Here is a 15,898-nt window from a genome sequence, read left to right on the forward strand (position 1 = left end):
TCTGTCCTGTGCGTCATGATCATATGGTTTGGGGCAGGCAATAGAACTGTGTTCTACTGAGAACTCTGTGTCCTTAGCCACCACATCAACCAAACAGTTACCAGGATCTGGAGGGGGAGGGGGCAAGTCTGGAAATACGAGTCACTCTTTTTGGGAGAAGATGATCATAGCAAGAAAACTTCTCCACGAGAACTGGAGATACCAAGGACCAGGGACGCATGCTCGAGCAGCTCTTTAGGGGGGAAAGATGTGAAATCCTAGAGAACTAAGAACGAATGCCAAGTCCATGGGACCAGATATGGGCTTGAGCTAGACGCTCTGACCTTGGGAATCTGGAGGTGAAGAAGACCGAGGAGGAAAAGAACGTGGCACAGGAGTGAGAGAGCGATCCCGTCTCATTGTAGTTCTGGGGTCATCACCACACAAACCACGAAGTAATTTACCCTTACCTTCTAGTGGGAAAAGAAGCAGGTGGGGAGTGGCTGGCTACTATACATAGGTGCCCTGCCCTGGCCTGGACATAGTAGTGGCTGACGTTTGCAGCCTCAGGTAAGAAGTCCCATTTCACCCATCTAAGTTGTCCCCTTTCCCTCCGTGGGAACATATAGCTTTGTTTTAACAGCCTTCCTTCTTGGGGGTGCTATGAAAGTCTTGAGGTGAGCTACAGTGACAGAATCCCATGGATGTGTGAGTGTCTACCCAGGCAGTGAGACCACATGGGGCTGCCTTATAGTCTGCCTTGTCCCTGAAGATCTCGGTCCTTCCACTTGCCTAGAGCCTGGTGCGCAGGAGACCCACAGTGGCTGTTGCTTGAGCAAGCCAGTCATAGAAGTGTAAGAGGAGAAGGCCTTACGTGAGGGGTGCTTCTCCTCTGTGGGTGCCCGGGGGGGGGGGCGGAGCAGTACACAGGACAGAAAAGTGATCCATTGACTCAGTCTGCCATTGCTGTCCCCATCCCTGCCTTCAGGGTGTTTTATGGCTCTCTTCCTCAGGCACTAAGAATTATTTCCCAGAAATTTATGGCTTTGACCTAATCCACAGCATCTGTTCTCCCAAGCTGGGCAGGATAGGAAAGAAATCTATCAGGAAATTGGTCCCTTGCCAGGCGGGGGTCACGCTGGAAGCACAGTAAACAAAACTGGAATCTCCAGTTGCCAGCACACAAGTCAAGAGCATCTCCCCTCCTGGGGTAGTCGGTCACTGCTGGTCCTCTACACCATAACAGAGACTGCGAATGTGCTGGGCTTCAAGGCTAAGTCTGACTTCGCCAGCCTTGGTGAAGCTGGGTATCTTACTACACAAAACCGTTTATTTGCATGTCCCCAGGCTCATAGCATTCCTTACTTGGTGAGAAGGTCCAGTCCTTCTTCCCACCAACAGATAAGTGTTCCCTGCAGCCCATCTGACGGCAGTAGTTCTGTCTCTCTCCCAATGCTGCTCGTAAAGATTCAGAAACCTCTTTGCTATTTGGCATATTCTGGGTTAAGATTTTTTTCTTTGTGGAATTATTAGAAAACCCTTCAGTTTTCTGAGCTCCACCCAGTTTGTCTGCTGGGGTTCTTCCTGTCCTCGTGAAGTGCACAAGGTGAGGATGATCCTTCTTGGGGACAGCAGTGACATTGGGATGCAGGCAGCATTGTCATTCGCCGGATGGCACATTCTGGTCCCACTTACGCAGCACCCTTCCTTTAGAACGATGCTAGCACACAGCTGCGCGAATCAAGATGCAATCTCCTCAAGCCGGCTTCCGAGTCGTTTGGCATCACCAAGGGCTCATTTGAATAGAGAAGTTGGGAAACGTCCCTGGGAGGTGTGGGAGAGACGTTTTATAATCCATCACAAGATTTTTGTGAGCGACCACAGAGAAGCACTGTAGACAGCCACCGCATCATCCACTCTGTTTCCCTGCACCCCAACATTCTATTATGTTGTAGCTGGCTAACAGCACTTTAAAAGCCTTTTCTGGAATTTTTCCCTTCCTTTTCTTTTTTTTTTTCTTTTTTTTCTTTTATTTTTGTACACCAGAAAATAAAGTCCTTTTCCAAGAGTGGATACAACACATGATTGTGTGCCCAGGGGTAACATTTACAAGGGGCTGGTAACCAGACCCCAAAGTACGAGAAGGTGAGAATTCCAAAGCTGGGCCACGTGATTGCTGATCAACTCTGCGGATGGAGGGTGTGAACAGTGCTTTGGCTACAAAAGAAGATGAAAGAAGCTGCCTGTTAGAGAAGGAATCCCACCCTTAGGGCCAATCGGGAGTCTCAGCCCCCATACACATACCACCAAGTTACCAAGCCCTAACGATCAATCCAGCTCTGTCTCTCTCGGGCCTACCCTCTAAGTATGTGTCTGTCTCATTGTCTGTCCCTGCCCTGCTGTTGGCTCCCTTAAGACAAGAACATAAAGTTCATCTCATTTCTGGTTCTCAAGACCCAGAATAGTTGATACTGCTCACAAAATGCTTGTGTGAAAAGCGAGAGACTGAATGGGAAGGGATCTCTGGGTGGGAAGGCAACTCAGACACAGATGTCTCCCCCACTCTCCAACCTACAGATGCTCAAGTCCCTTATATAGAATGGTGTAAAATTTGCATAGATCCTATGTGCAATCTCCTATATTTCTTAAATCATTTCTCCATGAACTATAATTCATAATAGAATGCAAATACTATATAAACAGTTGTGAACTGCATGGTTTAGGGGAAGATAGAGGGGAAAATGGCTTTACATGTATGCTTAAGACAAGCACAGTTGTTTTCTGTTTTCAATAAAATTCTAATCCATGGTCGGTTGGACCTGGGATGCGGAGGATGTAGGACAGACTACAGTACACAAGGTACTGCTGTGAAACACTCAGTGGAGCCATGTTTGAGGGGTCTCTGATTATGTCCACGACAGCAGCAGGCTGGAGTGTCCATCCTTTCCAGAAAATAGAGTTTCTGTGTGCTCTAGATATGTTTACCTATGTAATGCTGATTTGGGTTCACAGCTCCAAAATCACATGTGCTCTTTGGCCAGGGTGACAGTGACCAAACCCAACCCTACCCTTACCCAGCTCCATCTCCACATTAGAAGTGGCTGCAGATGGATTGACTGCAGGGCCTTGTAAAAGCCATACTGTGTCTTGGTTAACCTCCCCACCTGCTGACCCTGGTACTTCATTCCCACCAAGTGTTTCTAAAATGAGCAGAGAGCACTTTTGATAATTATATCCACAGTTTAGAGTAGGAGGAGGCTTTAGGAAATGTGGCTTTTAGATTTTTTTTCAGAGGTTGATTTGCATTAAAATTGGATACTTAAACTCCAATTTACATAACACAGGATACATGCAATATATCCACTTACTCTGAGGCGAGCTACATCTCACTTTTAGCTTTTGGTCTCTAGAGGAAAAAAAAAGTAATCTGTTCCCAGTCACACAGTGTAGGCAGCAGGGTGGGGATTGGAGGGGGGGTTATATTTCCCAAAACAGGAAACTCTGGCACACATGTCAGGAGAATATGGGATTCCTGAATTTAGAACGGGGGATTACCGCAGCACAGCGGGCATGAAGGACAATGCCGAACAGATTGATGAGGTAGAGCCCAAAAGAGTCTTGCTACCACCCACCATCCTCAGAATGGAGTCTGGGATGCCAGGCTATGCCAGGCTCAGGGGATGTGTGTGGTACAGGAAGAACTCACACTGTGAGATCAGACAGGAGTAAAGTCTGAAGCCCATAGTTATCAGTAAGTACCCTTGGGAAACTTACCTCACCTCACTGAGCCTGTTTCTAGGGCTTGAACGTGGAAACAGTGATCTGCTCCCCAAAAGATACTCACACCCAACATACCTGGAGCCTGTTAGGATGTGGCCAGATGTGACACAAGGCTTTTAGGTAATGAGACGAGCTCACTAATCAATGACGTGAAGTTAGGGGGCTTTGCAAACACATCCAGACTAATATCACAGGATCTCTAAAATCACAGGGCTTTCTTAGGCAGCAGAGGGGGGGAAGAAGTCAGGTGCCATGCTCCAAAGGGACATTAGCAGCTGTTAGTTCGAAGATAGAAGAGACAACCGCAAGTAACTGGAAGGAGTTCTGGGCCATTGACCTGCAAGGAGAAGGGAGCCTAAGTCCCGTAGCCCTAAGGAACTTTTGAAAATGCCGAAAGAGCTTCATAGCAAGTTCTCTTTTGGGGCATCCATGAAGGAACACAGTCCTGCTGACACCTGAAGCCATGTTAGACAGAGGAGAGGCCCCTCCCAAGCCCTCTAAGTCTGGGGTGAATCATTAAAAGTAACGCAAAAAAACTCATCACATGTGTCTCTCGTGGGGCTGCGTGAAGACAGCCAAGTCTCTGCTCCAGCAGTGTTGACTACCTTCTCTTCAGGATGACATGACCAATGTCCACTAAAGGAGGGCTCTGCGACCCTGCTGAGATGTGTCAGTGCCCATGCTTTTGCTTGATTAGGGAAATGACCTCAATGAGGAAGAACACTCCCAATGAAGAAGATACCACCTTTCTCCAGACAGAAAGCCAGCTAAAGTATCTTGATTCGTAATTCTCTTTGGACTGTTCTGCTAGAGCTAGGGCCACCTCTGATTCTCCAGGTCCGGCCATGATACCACAGGCCACTCTTGGCTGCTTCTCCTCAATGCCCCACATCGTGTCAAATAGGGACACCGGTTGCTTATTTGCCAGCAGAGATTGGAAAGTTAAAGGGTTTTTGTAGTCACGTGGCCATGAGTGACCATTGTGAACATGTAGTCAATACTTGTCCGGAAGCAGGGACCTGGATACAGCCTCCATTGTGTGTCCCGGATGTGAGATGGAATGCAGTTTGGCTCACATATCCAAAACTGTCTTTTGTCGGCCAATAAGATGAACTCCGTCAAACCAGAGTGTTCACTGAAGGACAACAGCAATGGCTTACTTGATTCTGTGCTGCTATAGGACAATACCGTGCTGGGTGGCTTATAAGGAACAGATTTATCTCTTACTGTCTCGGGAAGTGGGAAGTCCAAGATTAAGGGGCCTGCATCTGAAGAAGGTTTGCTTGCTTTATCATCCCATGGCAAAATGTAGAAGCAGGAGAACACACTATGGGCAGGGGGAGTGTGGAGGGCGCATTCATCCTTTTATGGAAATAGATTCCTGTGATAGCAAGCTCATTCCCTAGATAACAGTATTAATCCATTCACCAGAGCTGATTCCTCATGACCCTCCCCCACCCCCAGAGGTCTTGTGTTTTCAACTGTTTCGCTTTGGAGATTAAATCTGCAACCCAGGAACCGAGGAGGAATACATACAGACCTTAGCACAGAACTCGATTCTTGGTTCGGTAAAAGCTGGGAAATTGAAAATTGCTGAATTACCTGGCACATAAGTAAGGGCAGATCTATGAATGACAATAGCCAGGAGAATGTCTCTTCTGCCCACTACTGTCTCCCTTAAAACTGTCAACAGGTTTAAGCTGGAAAGGAGGTAGAATAGCTATCGTGATTGCCTACATCAGAATATGATGATCCATTTAAAACAAGGACCATGGAGTCAATAAGATGGCTCAGTGGGTAAAGCCCTTGTTCCACAACCTGACGACCTGAGTTCAAACCCCAGCAAACCACATATGGAAGGAGAGAACCAACACCTGAAGGCTGTTCTCTGATGGCCATACACATTTTGTGGCATAGGTGCACATGTGTAGACCCCCCCCACACCCCACACTTCATCACACACTGAATAAATAAATGAAGAATAAACAGAACCAGTACAAATAGCTGTTCTTGTGTGAATTGGTGCCCTTTCACTTTGTTAGAAAGCAGGCTACAGGGCTGGAGAGATGGCTCAGAGGTTAAGAGCACGGACTGCTCTTCCAGAGGTCCTAAGTTCAGTTCCCAGCAACCACATGGTGGCTCACAACCATCTGTAATGAGATCAGGTGCCCTCTTCTGGTGTGCAGGCAGAATACTGTATACATAATAAATAGGTCTTAAAAAAAGAAATAAAAAAAGAAAGCAGGCTACAAAATGAAGTCAAAATCTTGACCAGCAATGGTATACTTCCTGGGGAAAGAGCCTCTCGCTGTCCCCTGAATTCCTGTTCACCACTTACAGTCTCATCAGATGGGAGTTGAGTCTAATGAAAGGTGAGGGGTCTAGGAGGTGGTAAAACTAGTTGATGGGTTGATGAGAAGATAGAAGACAAGAGAAGGGAATGTGGGGCATGAGGGCAATTTGCTCTCATATATTCATCTGAAGTTCAAAGAATAAGATCCCATCACAGTGCCCCCGGGGAGGATGGAGTAATTGCACATCTCCCTGCCTGGAATGCAGAGTAGATCTGGGTCTGTGTGACATTCATCACCAGGGAGATGATGCAGGGGCCGACTGAGCGAGATCTCCTGCAGGCTCTCTGTACAAACACTCTGGCTCCTTCCAGCCTCACTGAAGAGATGATAGCCCTGTATGAGTACAAACCTGGAGAGCAAGGCTCTGAGAATGTGTGGCTTCACACCTCAACCTCTGTGAACCTGACATTTGTCCAAACCCTCTACGGGCAGCTCAGGATCGGCCAACCTTCCCAAAGGCTTTCACAAAACTGCCAACCAAGCAGCCTGGCGTATGCGCAAGAGCAGTTGCTCATCCTTCTGAAGTCACGGTTCTGATAAAGGCAGGCTCTTTGAACATCCTGGATTTTAAGAATTCCACAGAGTGGTGCTTAGAAGTCATTACACCAGCCTGAAAACGCCTCACTGTGTCCCTCAGACAGCCTTTTGACTCAAGCAACAATACCGGGACCCATGACAGGTCACATGTCTCCCAAAACTCCAGTTACAACAATCTAGGTTTGAGATCTGAGAAAACAAACTTATCCCCAGGCCAAGACTCCTCTGGACAGAGCAGCTGGCCTGAAAGGAGAGCTGCGTTCTGTAGGGTTGGATGTGTGACTCGATGAGGCAGGAGTGGATTAGCTGATTGTGTGTTTGCTGCTTGTCCTACTTTGTGGGTGCCTTGAGGTCAGAATCTGTATCTGTGGGTGCCCTGGCCAGTAGCAGGTGCTCAGCGCTGAGGAAGAGGCTGTCCAGATAATAGAGCTGGGGAAAGCCTATCCGTTCCCAGTGCCCTGCTGTCAGTCACCCTACCAGAGCTGCCTTAGAGAAGAAGCCCACCAGTGAGCACTGAGTGGGATCCTTATGAAGATGGATTAGACACTGTCTGGCCTTAGAAGCACAGGAAGGTGCTATTGCCTCCCTTGGCTAAGGTCTGAGGAAGTGGGCTAGCTTGAGTGTGGGCTCTAACACAGCACACAGGAAGGAAGGTGAAGTGGGGGATGATGGGCTTAGGGGAGGAAAGATGGCAGGGACTGTGGGGTGATGCTGAGAGATGTAGGCGAGGTGGCATGGTAGCTTGTGTGTCTCTCTGAAGTGTCAGCTGTCCCTGAGGTCGAGCAGTGCATCTTAAAGGACAGCTGGGGCTGCTGACATGCCAGTCCACGGTGTCCTTGAGCGGGCCCTGGAATCAGACAATGAAGCATTCAGTGATGGAAAGACATTCTGTGACCATGTCCCCGAGGAAAGGAGAAAAGAGGGACAAAGGGCCAGGTGATGGAACCATTTAAGATGGGAGACTACATGACCGATGGTGGGCAGGTATCTTAGTTAGGGTTTCTATTACTGTGAAGAGACACCATGACCATGGCAACTCATAAATGAAAAACTTCTAATTGAGGTTCAGTCCATTATCATGGTGGGGAGCATGGTGGCATGCAGGCAGATGTGGTGCTGGAGAAGGAGCTGAGAGTCCTACATTTTGTAGGCAACGGGAAGTTGACTGTCACACTGGGCAGTATCCTGAGCACAGGAAACCTCAAAGCCTAGCCCCACAGTGACACACTTCCTCCAACGAGGCCACACCTACTCCAACAAAGCCACACCTCCTAATAGTGCCACTGCTATGAAATTGGGGTCCAATTACATTTAAACTACCATAGCAGGGGTTAGTGGACTCTGAAAAAAACAAAAAAATATGAGCAGAGAAACTGCAGGGAAAGAGGTAGTTTATATGGAGGGGAGGATGGGATTGTGACTGTAGGAATTTGCTTTTCAAATGTGGGAACATATGTCTCATTTGAATACATGGAAAAGAAGACGCTAGCTGAGACACATGCATCTGTTTAGAGAAAGGCTGGCACAAAGTGTGTGGCTTATATCCCATAAGCCAGGCTATCATCTCATTTGTTGGGCTTTATAGAGGTTTCCTTTCCAGAAAGTAGAGCAGACCCTTCTTGAGGTTCCTGGAGAAGAGTGGATGGGAGAACACACCAAAAAGAAGACTCAGTCCCACACGCATGGACAGGATTCCACATCTGACCTCTGAGATCCCTTGTTGTAGTGTCTGGACAAGATGTGGGTCGCAGGCAGCTGAACCACACCTTACTTAGGTGGCTCACAAACACCAGTCTCAGACAGTGATGTAGCCGAATGCCAATTCTCTGTATCTGGGACCTTTGAGGAGATGCAAAATCTCCGGTATTAAGTTAATAAGCTCCAGGGTCTCCTGTCGTGTTGACAGAATGAGGGAGAAGCAGGAAGTAGCCTATGAAGAAGCACACCCAGGTGGGTGATGTCAGTGGCTGAGTTTTCAAGAGATTGCCTTCCCCAGGGTGTACAGTGCTCGATTCACAGACATTCTCTGTGGGCGAGTTTGACCGTCTTGGTTTAACTCACAAGATCAAGATCAAGCATCAGCAAGCAAAAGCTTGCTTTCCCAAGGATGTATCTAACAGGCCACTACAGACTTGGTAGAAAAAGCCAAGTTCTTCCTGTGTCTTCTCTCTGTTTTTCTGGGTACAGCCTGGCTGGAAGAGGCAGGCAGAGCTGCAGGTATTGAAACGGTGGAGTAGGCTTGGTGTAAAGGAACTCCTGCCTGCAACAGGGTGGCAGAAGGGGGCAAAAAAGGTTGCAGAAAACATGTGAGAGCAGGGAAGGGGAGGGGTGCGATGGAGATATGGCAGGACATGGGAGGAAAGCAGAAGAGAAAGGCCATGTAAGGTAACCTAGGGAAACTGAAAGGTGGGACCCAGGCTGCTGGAGGTATGCTGGCACGTGACAGAGAGGCCCTGAAATACCTACATCCCCATTCTCTGTCCCTGGACTAGGACTGCGTCACAGGGGCAGACACTCGGGTGTTTTTTTCCCTTAAGGAGCCTGTCCCCACACTTGAGCTTCAGTATAGAAGCATGGGCCAGGCGGGGAGTCCCACAAATTAGACATTGTTTTTTCTCCCCTTTCTACCACTGATGTGCCCATTAGGGTGGGGGATGAGAGAGGGAATCTGAACAGACTCAGTAAGGAGAGCATTGTGTATAGAGAATTGTAAAGCAGCCATACAGCTGTCTTAAGATGCTTTTTATTTGATTTTTTTTTTGTTTCTTCATCAAAAATCAGGTGTTTGAAGGTATGTGGATTAATAGCCAGGTCCTCAGTTTGGTTCCATTGGTCCTCCTGTCTGTTTTTATGCCAATATCAGGCTGTTTTCAGTACTGTAGCTCTGTAGTAGAACTTGAAGTCATGGATTATGATGCCTTCAGAAGTTCTTTTATTGTACAGGATTGTTTTGGCTATCCTGGGTTTTTTGCTTTTCCATATGAAGTTGAGTACCATTCTTTTAAGGTCTATGAAGAATTTTGCTGGGATTTTGATGGGTATTGCTTTGACTCTGTAGATTATTTTTACTGTTAATTCTAACTACCCAAGAGCATGGGAAATATTTCTACTTTCTGGTGTCTTCTTCAATTTCTTTCTTCAAGGATTTAAAGTTCTTGTCATATAAGTCTTCCACTTGTTTGATTAGAGTTACTTTGAGATATTTTATGCTATTTGTGGCTGTTGTGAAGGCTTATGTTTCTCTGGTTTCTTTCTCTAATTTCAACTCTGAGATTCCATCTTACACCTATAAGAATGGCCAAGATCAAAAACACTGATGACAACTTATGCTGGAGAGGTTGTGGGGAAAAGGGAACACTTCCGCATTGCTGGTGGGAGTACAAGCTGGTGCAGCCCATTTAGATATCAGTATGGCGATTTCTCAGAAAACTAGGAAACAACTTTCCTCATGACCCAGCAATACCACTTTGGGGTATATATCCAAAGGATGCTCAATCGTGCCACAAGGACATGTGCTCAACTATGTTCATAGCATCATTGTTTGTCATAGCCAGAACCTGGAAACAACCTAAATGCCCCTTGACTGAAGAATGGATAAGGAAAATGGGTACATTTACACAATGGAGTACTACACAGCAGAAAAAAACGACATCTTGGCCGGGCGGTGGTGGTGCACGCCTTTAATCCCAGCACTCGGGAGGCAGAGGCAGGAGAATCTCTGAGAGTTCGAGGCCAGCCTGGTCTACAAGAGCTAGTTCCAGGACAGGAACCAAAAAGCTACAGAGAAACCCTGTGTCGAAAAAATCCCCCAAAAAACAAAAACAAAAACAAAACAATCAAAACAAAACAAAACAAAAAAAAAAACGACATCTTGAAATTTTCAGGCAAATGGATGGATCTAGAAAACATAATATTGAGTGAGGTAACCCAGATCCAGAAAGACAATTATATGTACTCACTCATAAGTGGTTTTTAAATATAAAGCAAGAAAAACCAGCCTAAAAATCACAATCCCAGAGAACCTAGACAACAAAGAGAGACATACATGGATCTAATCCACATGGGAAGTACAAAAAGGCAAGATCTCCTGAGTAAATTGGGAGCATGGGGACCATGGGAGAAGGTTGAAGGGGAGGGGAGAGGCAGGGAGGGGAGAAGAGAAAAAATGTAGAGCTCAATAAAAGCAATAAAAAGAGATGCTTTTCAGTGTCACCTCACACAGGCAGTTTCAAACAATGGCAGTGAAGAAGTATTCTTCTGTCCCTTTCTCCCTGCTGCTACCATCTGCCTGATTCCCGGGGGCTATCATTGAGTCAAAAATCTGACCTGGAGCCTACCTAGTCTGAGTAGCTCCAACAGAAAACCTCACTAACCACAGCCTTTCCAGACTCCATTTCATCTTCCACCACTCAGCAGCAAACAGGAAGAGTTAGATGTATCACGTTGGTTCTGTAGACTTAACTCAGGTCTTCAGGCTAAGCCACCTCACCAGTCTCGTCCTCCGTCTTTGTCCTATGTGTGATCACAGAGGGTGACTGTGACTGATTTTCCACACCGAAGGCTTTGTCCTGTGCCATATCCCAAAGCAAGCCTTTCATTATCTCCCGATCACCCCACTAGGGTACCCCACATCTCCATGCTGTCTATTGGGCAATTCCAGGTCCAGTCTTCATGGTATTGGACTGGAAATTAGATGTGCTCCCAAACAGTGGAACACACAGCCTAACTGTAAGATTTGTTTTTAGATGCCCGTGAAGCCTCAGGCCCAGTACTTTAAATCCAGTATAGAAAGACTGGCAAGTAATCGGATAAATATGGATGTCTTGCAGAAATCTCCTTCCGAGTGTGGATGTGTGGAGGCAGCCTGGAGATCATCCCCTGCAGCCGGGTGGGGCACGTCTTCAGGAAAAAGCATCCATATATTTTCCCTGATGGAAACGCCAACACATACATAAAGTAAGTGCGGGCCCTGGCCTAATGTGTATGGGCGGTAGCAAGGCGAGAGAGACCAAGGATTTGCAATGGAGTCTGAGCTCTGCCAGGCAGCCTGAGCGCCCTGGATGATACAGGAGTTGCACGCCTACAACTTGAACTCTGCCTGAGCAATTGGCATTAGAGTCAAGGCTCCCGTAGGGTATCTCCAAGACTTGAGAAACCCCACCAAGCCCACCCACACCTACCTCATTCCCTAGAACTTAAGTAATTGAAGTCCCTGGTTAGGTCCATCCTGCAGGGATTTGCCTCTAGGCGCTTGGGAAGGGGAGGGGAAATAGCTGGGTCGCTCAGGGAGCCATCCCTGGGAAGAAACAAGAGATGGGAAACACTGGAGAGAGCAGCATTGTACGTGCTCCACTAGAAGAATCCAGAGGGACATCCTTATAATCCAGCTCAGGGCTTCTCCTCTCAATCAACACCCCTATTCTACAGATACAGAAGTCAGTGACTCCTTGCTTGTCCCTCCTCCTTTCTCCTTTTCCCTCCTACATCTTCTCAATATTTCTCTTCAGTTTTCTCTTGTTCAAACATTCCCGTATGTCTATTTTTCTTAGGATTTAAAAGCAATTATATGTATATGCACAGAGAAGGGGAGGGGCACATGTGGATGGAGCTGCCTTTTGTGGCCAGAGGAGAGCTGAAGTCGCAGGCAGTTTGCCCACCACCTAATGTGGTTGCTGAGAACCAATCAAATTTGAGTCCTTTGCGAGAACAGTGCCCACTTAACTGCCGAGTCCTCTTTCTAGCCCCTGACTCTCTTAAAAATATTTTTCTTTGATCTTCTTGTCTCTTGACATCCAGGTGCTTCACTCATCTCCCTAATCAGTCCCCTTTCCTTTCCTGTTCTTTGGTCCATTTGCGTTGGGGAGGAAGCTTCCCATCCTTTGATTTTTGATTTACTTATTTATGGTATTCTTTCATGATTTATCACCCATGTGAATGGGCGTGTATCATATCCCAACATAGCTAGCTCAGGAGGCCTGGGTTTGAACAGTGGTCAAGTTCTGCATCTTGCAAAGCAGGGTGGGTGAGGAGAGGATGGAGAAGGGAGAGAAGGTGGCAGGCTAGGGAGCATCAAGGAAACAAAGGCTGAGCCATCCACCTTTGATTTCAGGTTTTGAAACTGTAAAGGTAGCCAGGGATATCTGGCATGTGGCACAGGGGTATGACTGTGCAGGAATCAGAGACCGCTGGACGGGCACTGGCCTGGAAAGCAGGATCCTGGGTCGTCAGATGCTTTTCCTATTTGAGATTGGGCTTTGGCCAGGAAGCATCCTTGCAGGGCAGTGGTGGGTGTGCCATTCTGTTTAGAGAAAAGAAGCATGGTGTTTGTAAAGCAGTTTCCAGTTTTCGGATAGTGAAGCCACTCACAGGGGCTAGCCAGGCAATTTTAACTCTTAGTTGCGTGTGTTTAACTCTCCTTTCAGAACCCAGCTCAGAAGGGTTTGCCATGCTCCTCTATCAAATGTCTGTGCTCTAAAGTAGACCTAAGAACCTCGAGAAGCAAGTCGCTATTCCTTAGACCCGTGCTCCCTTTCTCCCGTGTGCGTCAGCTGCCCAGACCCACCAGCCCTTGTTAGTTTTTTATCTCTCTTCTCTTGACTTCAGGGATCTTCCTGGGACCCTGACAAACATTCCCTCTTCTGCCTCTCCTCCTTCTACGGTTATGCTTAGGGTCAGACTCAAGCCTACAGGCAAAGTGCTGAAAGAGATAGCTTGATTGCTAATCTCTTACGTGTGACCATTGCTTGGCCCGTGTGTGCACTGACCTTACTTTTGGGGAGCTGAGACCTCAACATGTCCCCTGTGGGAAAGTAAAATACCTTGGAGCAAGAGCTCATTAACCAAGCAGACCCAGAGGTTAGCTGGCCCTTACAAGCCCCACCTTTTACTCAGATTGACAGGCAGCAAATGATATACCTACTTTTCCTGGCCCTTTTCTGCTTTCTTGAGAGTCACCAAAGTTCAGTTTCTGGTGTGATTTTTTTTTTCCTGATCTGTATCTTTTGGGGGAAAGGCTGTTGGTACTACTAAAGTCCTACGTCTTGGGAATACCTGTAGAGATAGGGACACTTGCCTATGCTCCGTATTCTAAAAATAGCAATGTAAACACCTCTGTCCTGGTGGCTGCTGTCAACTTTGTGTTTATTTCACCTGGGAACGTCCACAGGTGATTCCCAGATGTGCTCCCTCTTGAGACTCTTTATTGCCCTAGGAACACCAAGCGGACAGCTGAAGTGTGGATGGATGAATACAAACAGTACTACTATGCAGCCCGACCTTTCGCCCTGGAGAGACCTTTCGGGAAGTAAGTGTGCACTGACGGATGAGGGTTGAGAAGTGAGAGGGACTTCACCTCAGGGACTTATCACCTTACCTGACTCTGGAGCCTCCTCCATGCCTAGAGCTATGGCCATTCTGATTTCAGGTCCCTTTATGCTCTACACTGTTCTGGGTATGCAGGGTGTTTGCCAGCTATCCTGTGACTCCTCCCGGACCACTCCAGTAGAGGGAGCTGAGCATAGTCTTGCTGGGTAGACAGATAGGTAAAGTTGGCTACTGGTCCCTCTAGGTTGAAATTCCTTCCTCAACTTCTTTGTTCTTCCAAGCTTAAACTCCAACCCTTCCTTACTACATGCTCACATATCTTCTTCAGCAACAGTCAAGCTTCGTAGGCGAAGACAAGAGGGGAAGAAGGAACGTTTATTAAACGCTAGGTACACTGCTCCATGCAGAATCTCTTTACTCTTCTTCCCTAAGCTCTGAGAGATGCAGTTGCCTAGCTCTGATTGACAGGTAAGGAGACTGAGGTTTATGTAGAGAGCACAGATCACCCGCGAAGGCCCACAACACACTGATTCCCAAACCATATGACCTTGCACTTCCCAGCCCCAAGCTGGCTGAAGGAAGAAAAAACTCGCAGCTTCCCTCAGTTATCTGTGTTCCTTGGGGAGGAGACGGGGCCACCATGGCATTTTGTTATACTTGTCACATTCATCATAGAAAGCCATTGAGCAGGTGGTCTTTTGAAGCCTAAACCTCTAGGGTTGGGTTCATCCCTGCACCAGAGGACTAGATCGGAGCCAGCCAAAGTGATTTGTACCTCCGCCATCACAATCCAGGCCCACTCTCCAGTTTGCTCACTTCACCTCCCCTGAGGCATTGCATCTTGTCCACGTCACAACTCTGGGTCCCATCAGCCTCACTCCTTTATCATCTCCCCGCCCATGTGGGATTCCTTCTGCTCTACTTAAAGGCAAGACCTCAGGGAGTTTGGACCCCCAATCTTTTGTTTGTTTTGTTTTTCTTCCAAGTTGGGGTTTCTCTGTGTGAGAAGCCTGGCTGTCCTGGAACTCGCTCTGTAGACAAGGCTGGCCTCAAACTCACCAAGATCTGCCTGCCTCTGCCTCCCAAGTGTTGGAATTAAAGGTGTGCACCACCACTGCCCAACTTGGTCTTCCAGTCTTTTGCTCTGTTGTCCACCTAGTAACACCTTCCCCTACACACATGAACACACACATGCACACACACATACACGCACACAATGCTTTTATATCTCTTCCTCCCCCTGTGCAAGGCTTCTGGACAGTCTTTTGGAATTTCAGAATTTCCAACTTGATGGGACTTCATGGCCGTGTTGTCAGCAAAGTCACATGATCCCTTCTGGCCCTGCTCTTTCCTAACCAGCTCAAACCCACTGCTTTTATTAAACCTTCTTCACTCCCTTCCCACCCCTGAACCCATCACCTCCTTTCTTCCTCTTGCACGGATGACATCTAGTTTATGGATGAAATAGACAATATTGATTTCCCAAGACAGATCGACCCATTAGCCTGGCCACAACTGTACCATCCTTCTCGATCTCCTTTGTCTCTGTGGACAGGTGTGCTTCCAGAGGAGGTCTGACTTACTGATACAGGGTTTATGAATGGATGCATTTATTCATAAATCAACACTTATCACATTCCCACAGTCTGCACTCATCTCCTCCAGCTTGCTGTGCAGAGCCCCTCAAATTTTAATGAGCGTACAGATCTCCCAGGGAGCGTGTTAGAACATCGAATCTGATTCCTGCGGTCCGTGTTTCTAATAAGTTCCCACGTGATGCTGCTTTGTTGGTGGAGGGTCCTTTTTTGAGGAACAAGTTTCCACCGAGCAGTTCCCAAACTAACCTGACAGTAGAATTTCCTGCAGATCTCCAAAACCTCTGCTGCCTTAACTCATTCTCCAGAGGACTCATTTGCTTGGCTTTC

General features: G+C 47.3%; 1 protein-coding gene across 1 annotated transcript in view; it reads left to right on the forward strand.

Annotated features, from left to right (window-relative positions):
- Positions 1–15,898, forward strand: part of Galnt14 (polypeptide N-acetylgalactosaminyltransferase 14) — a 221,904-nt gene that overhangs the window by 191,592 nt on the left and 14,414 nt on the right. Inside the window, exons 10-11 of the mRNA XM_057771323.1 lie at positions 11,480–11,606; positions 13,861–13,953. Coding sequence (XP_057627306.1) covers positions 11,480–11,606; positions 13,861–13,953 — 220 coding nt within the window. The remainder of the gene's footprint in view (positions 1–11,479; positions 11,607–13,860; positions 13,954–15,898) is intronic.

Source organism: Chionomys nivalis, chromosome 1 (genome assembly GCF_950005125.1).
Source record: "Chionomys nivalis chromosome 1, mChiNiv1.1, whole genome shotgun sequence".
NCBI lineage: Eukaryota > Metazoa > Chordata > Mammalia > Rodentia > Cricetidae > Chionomys > Chionomys nivalis.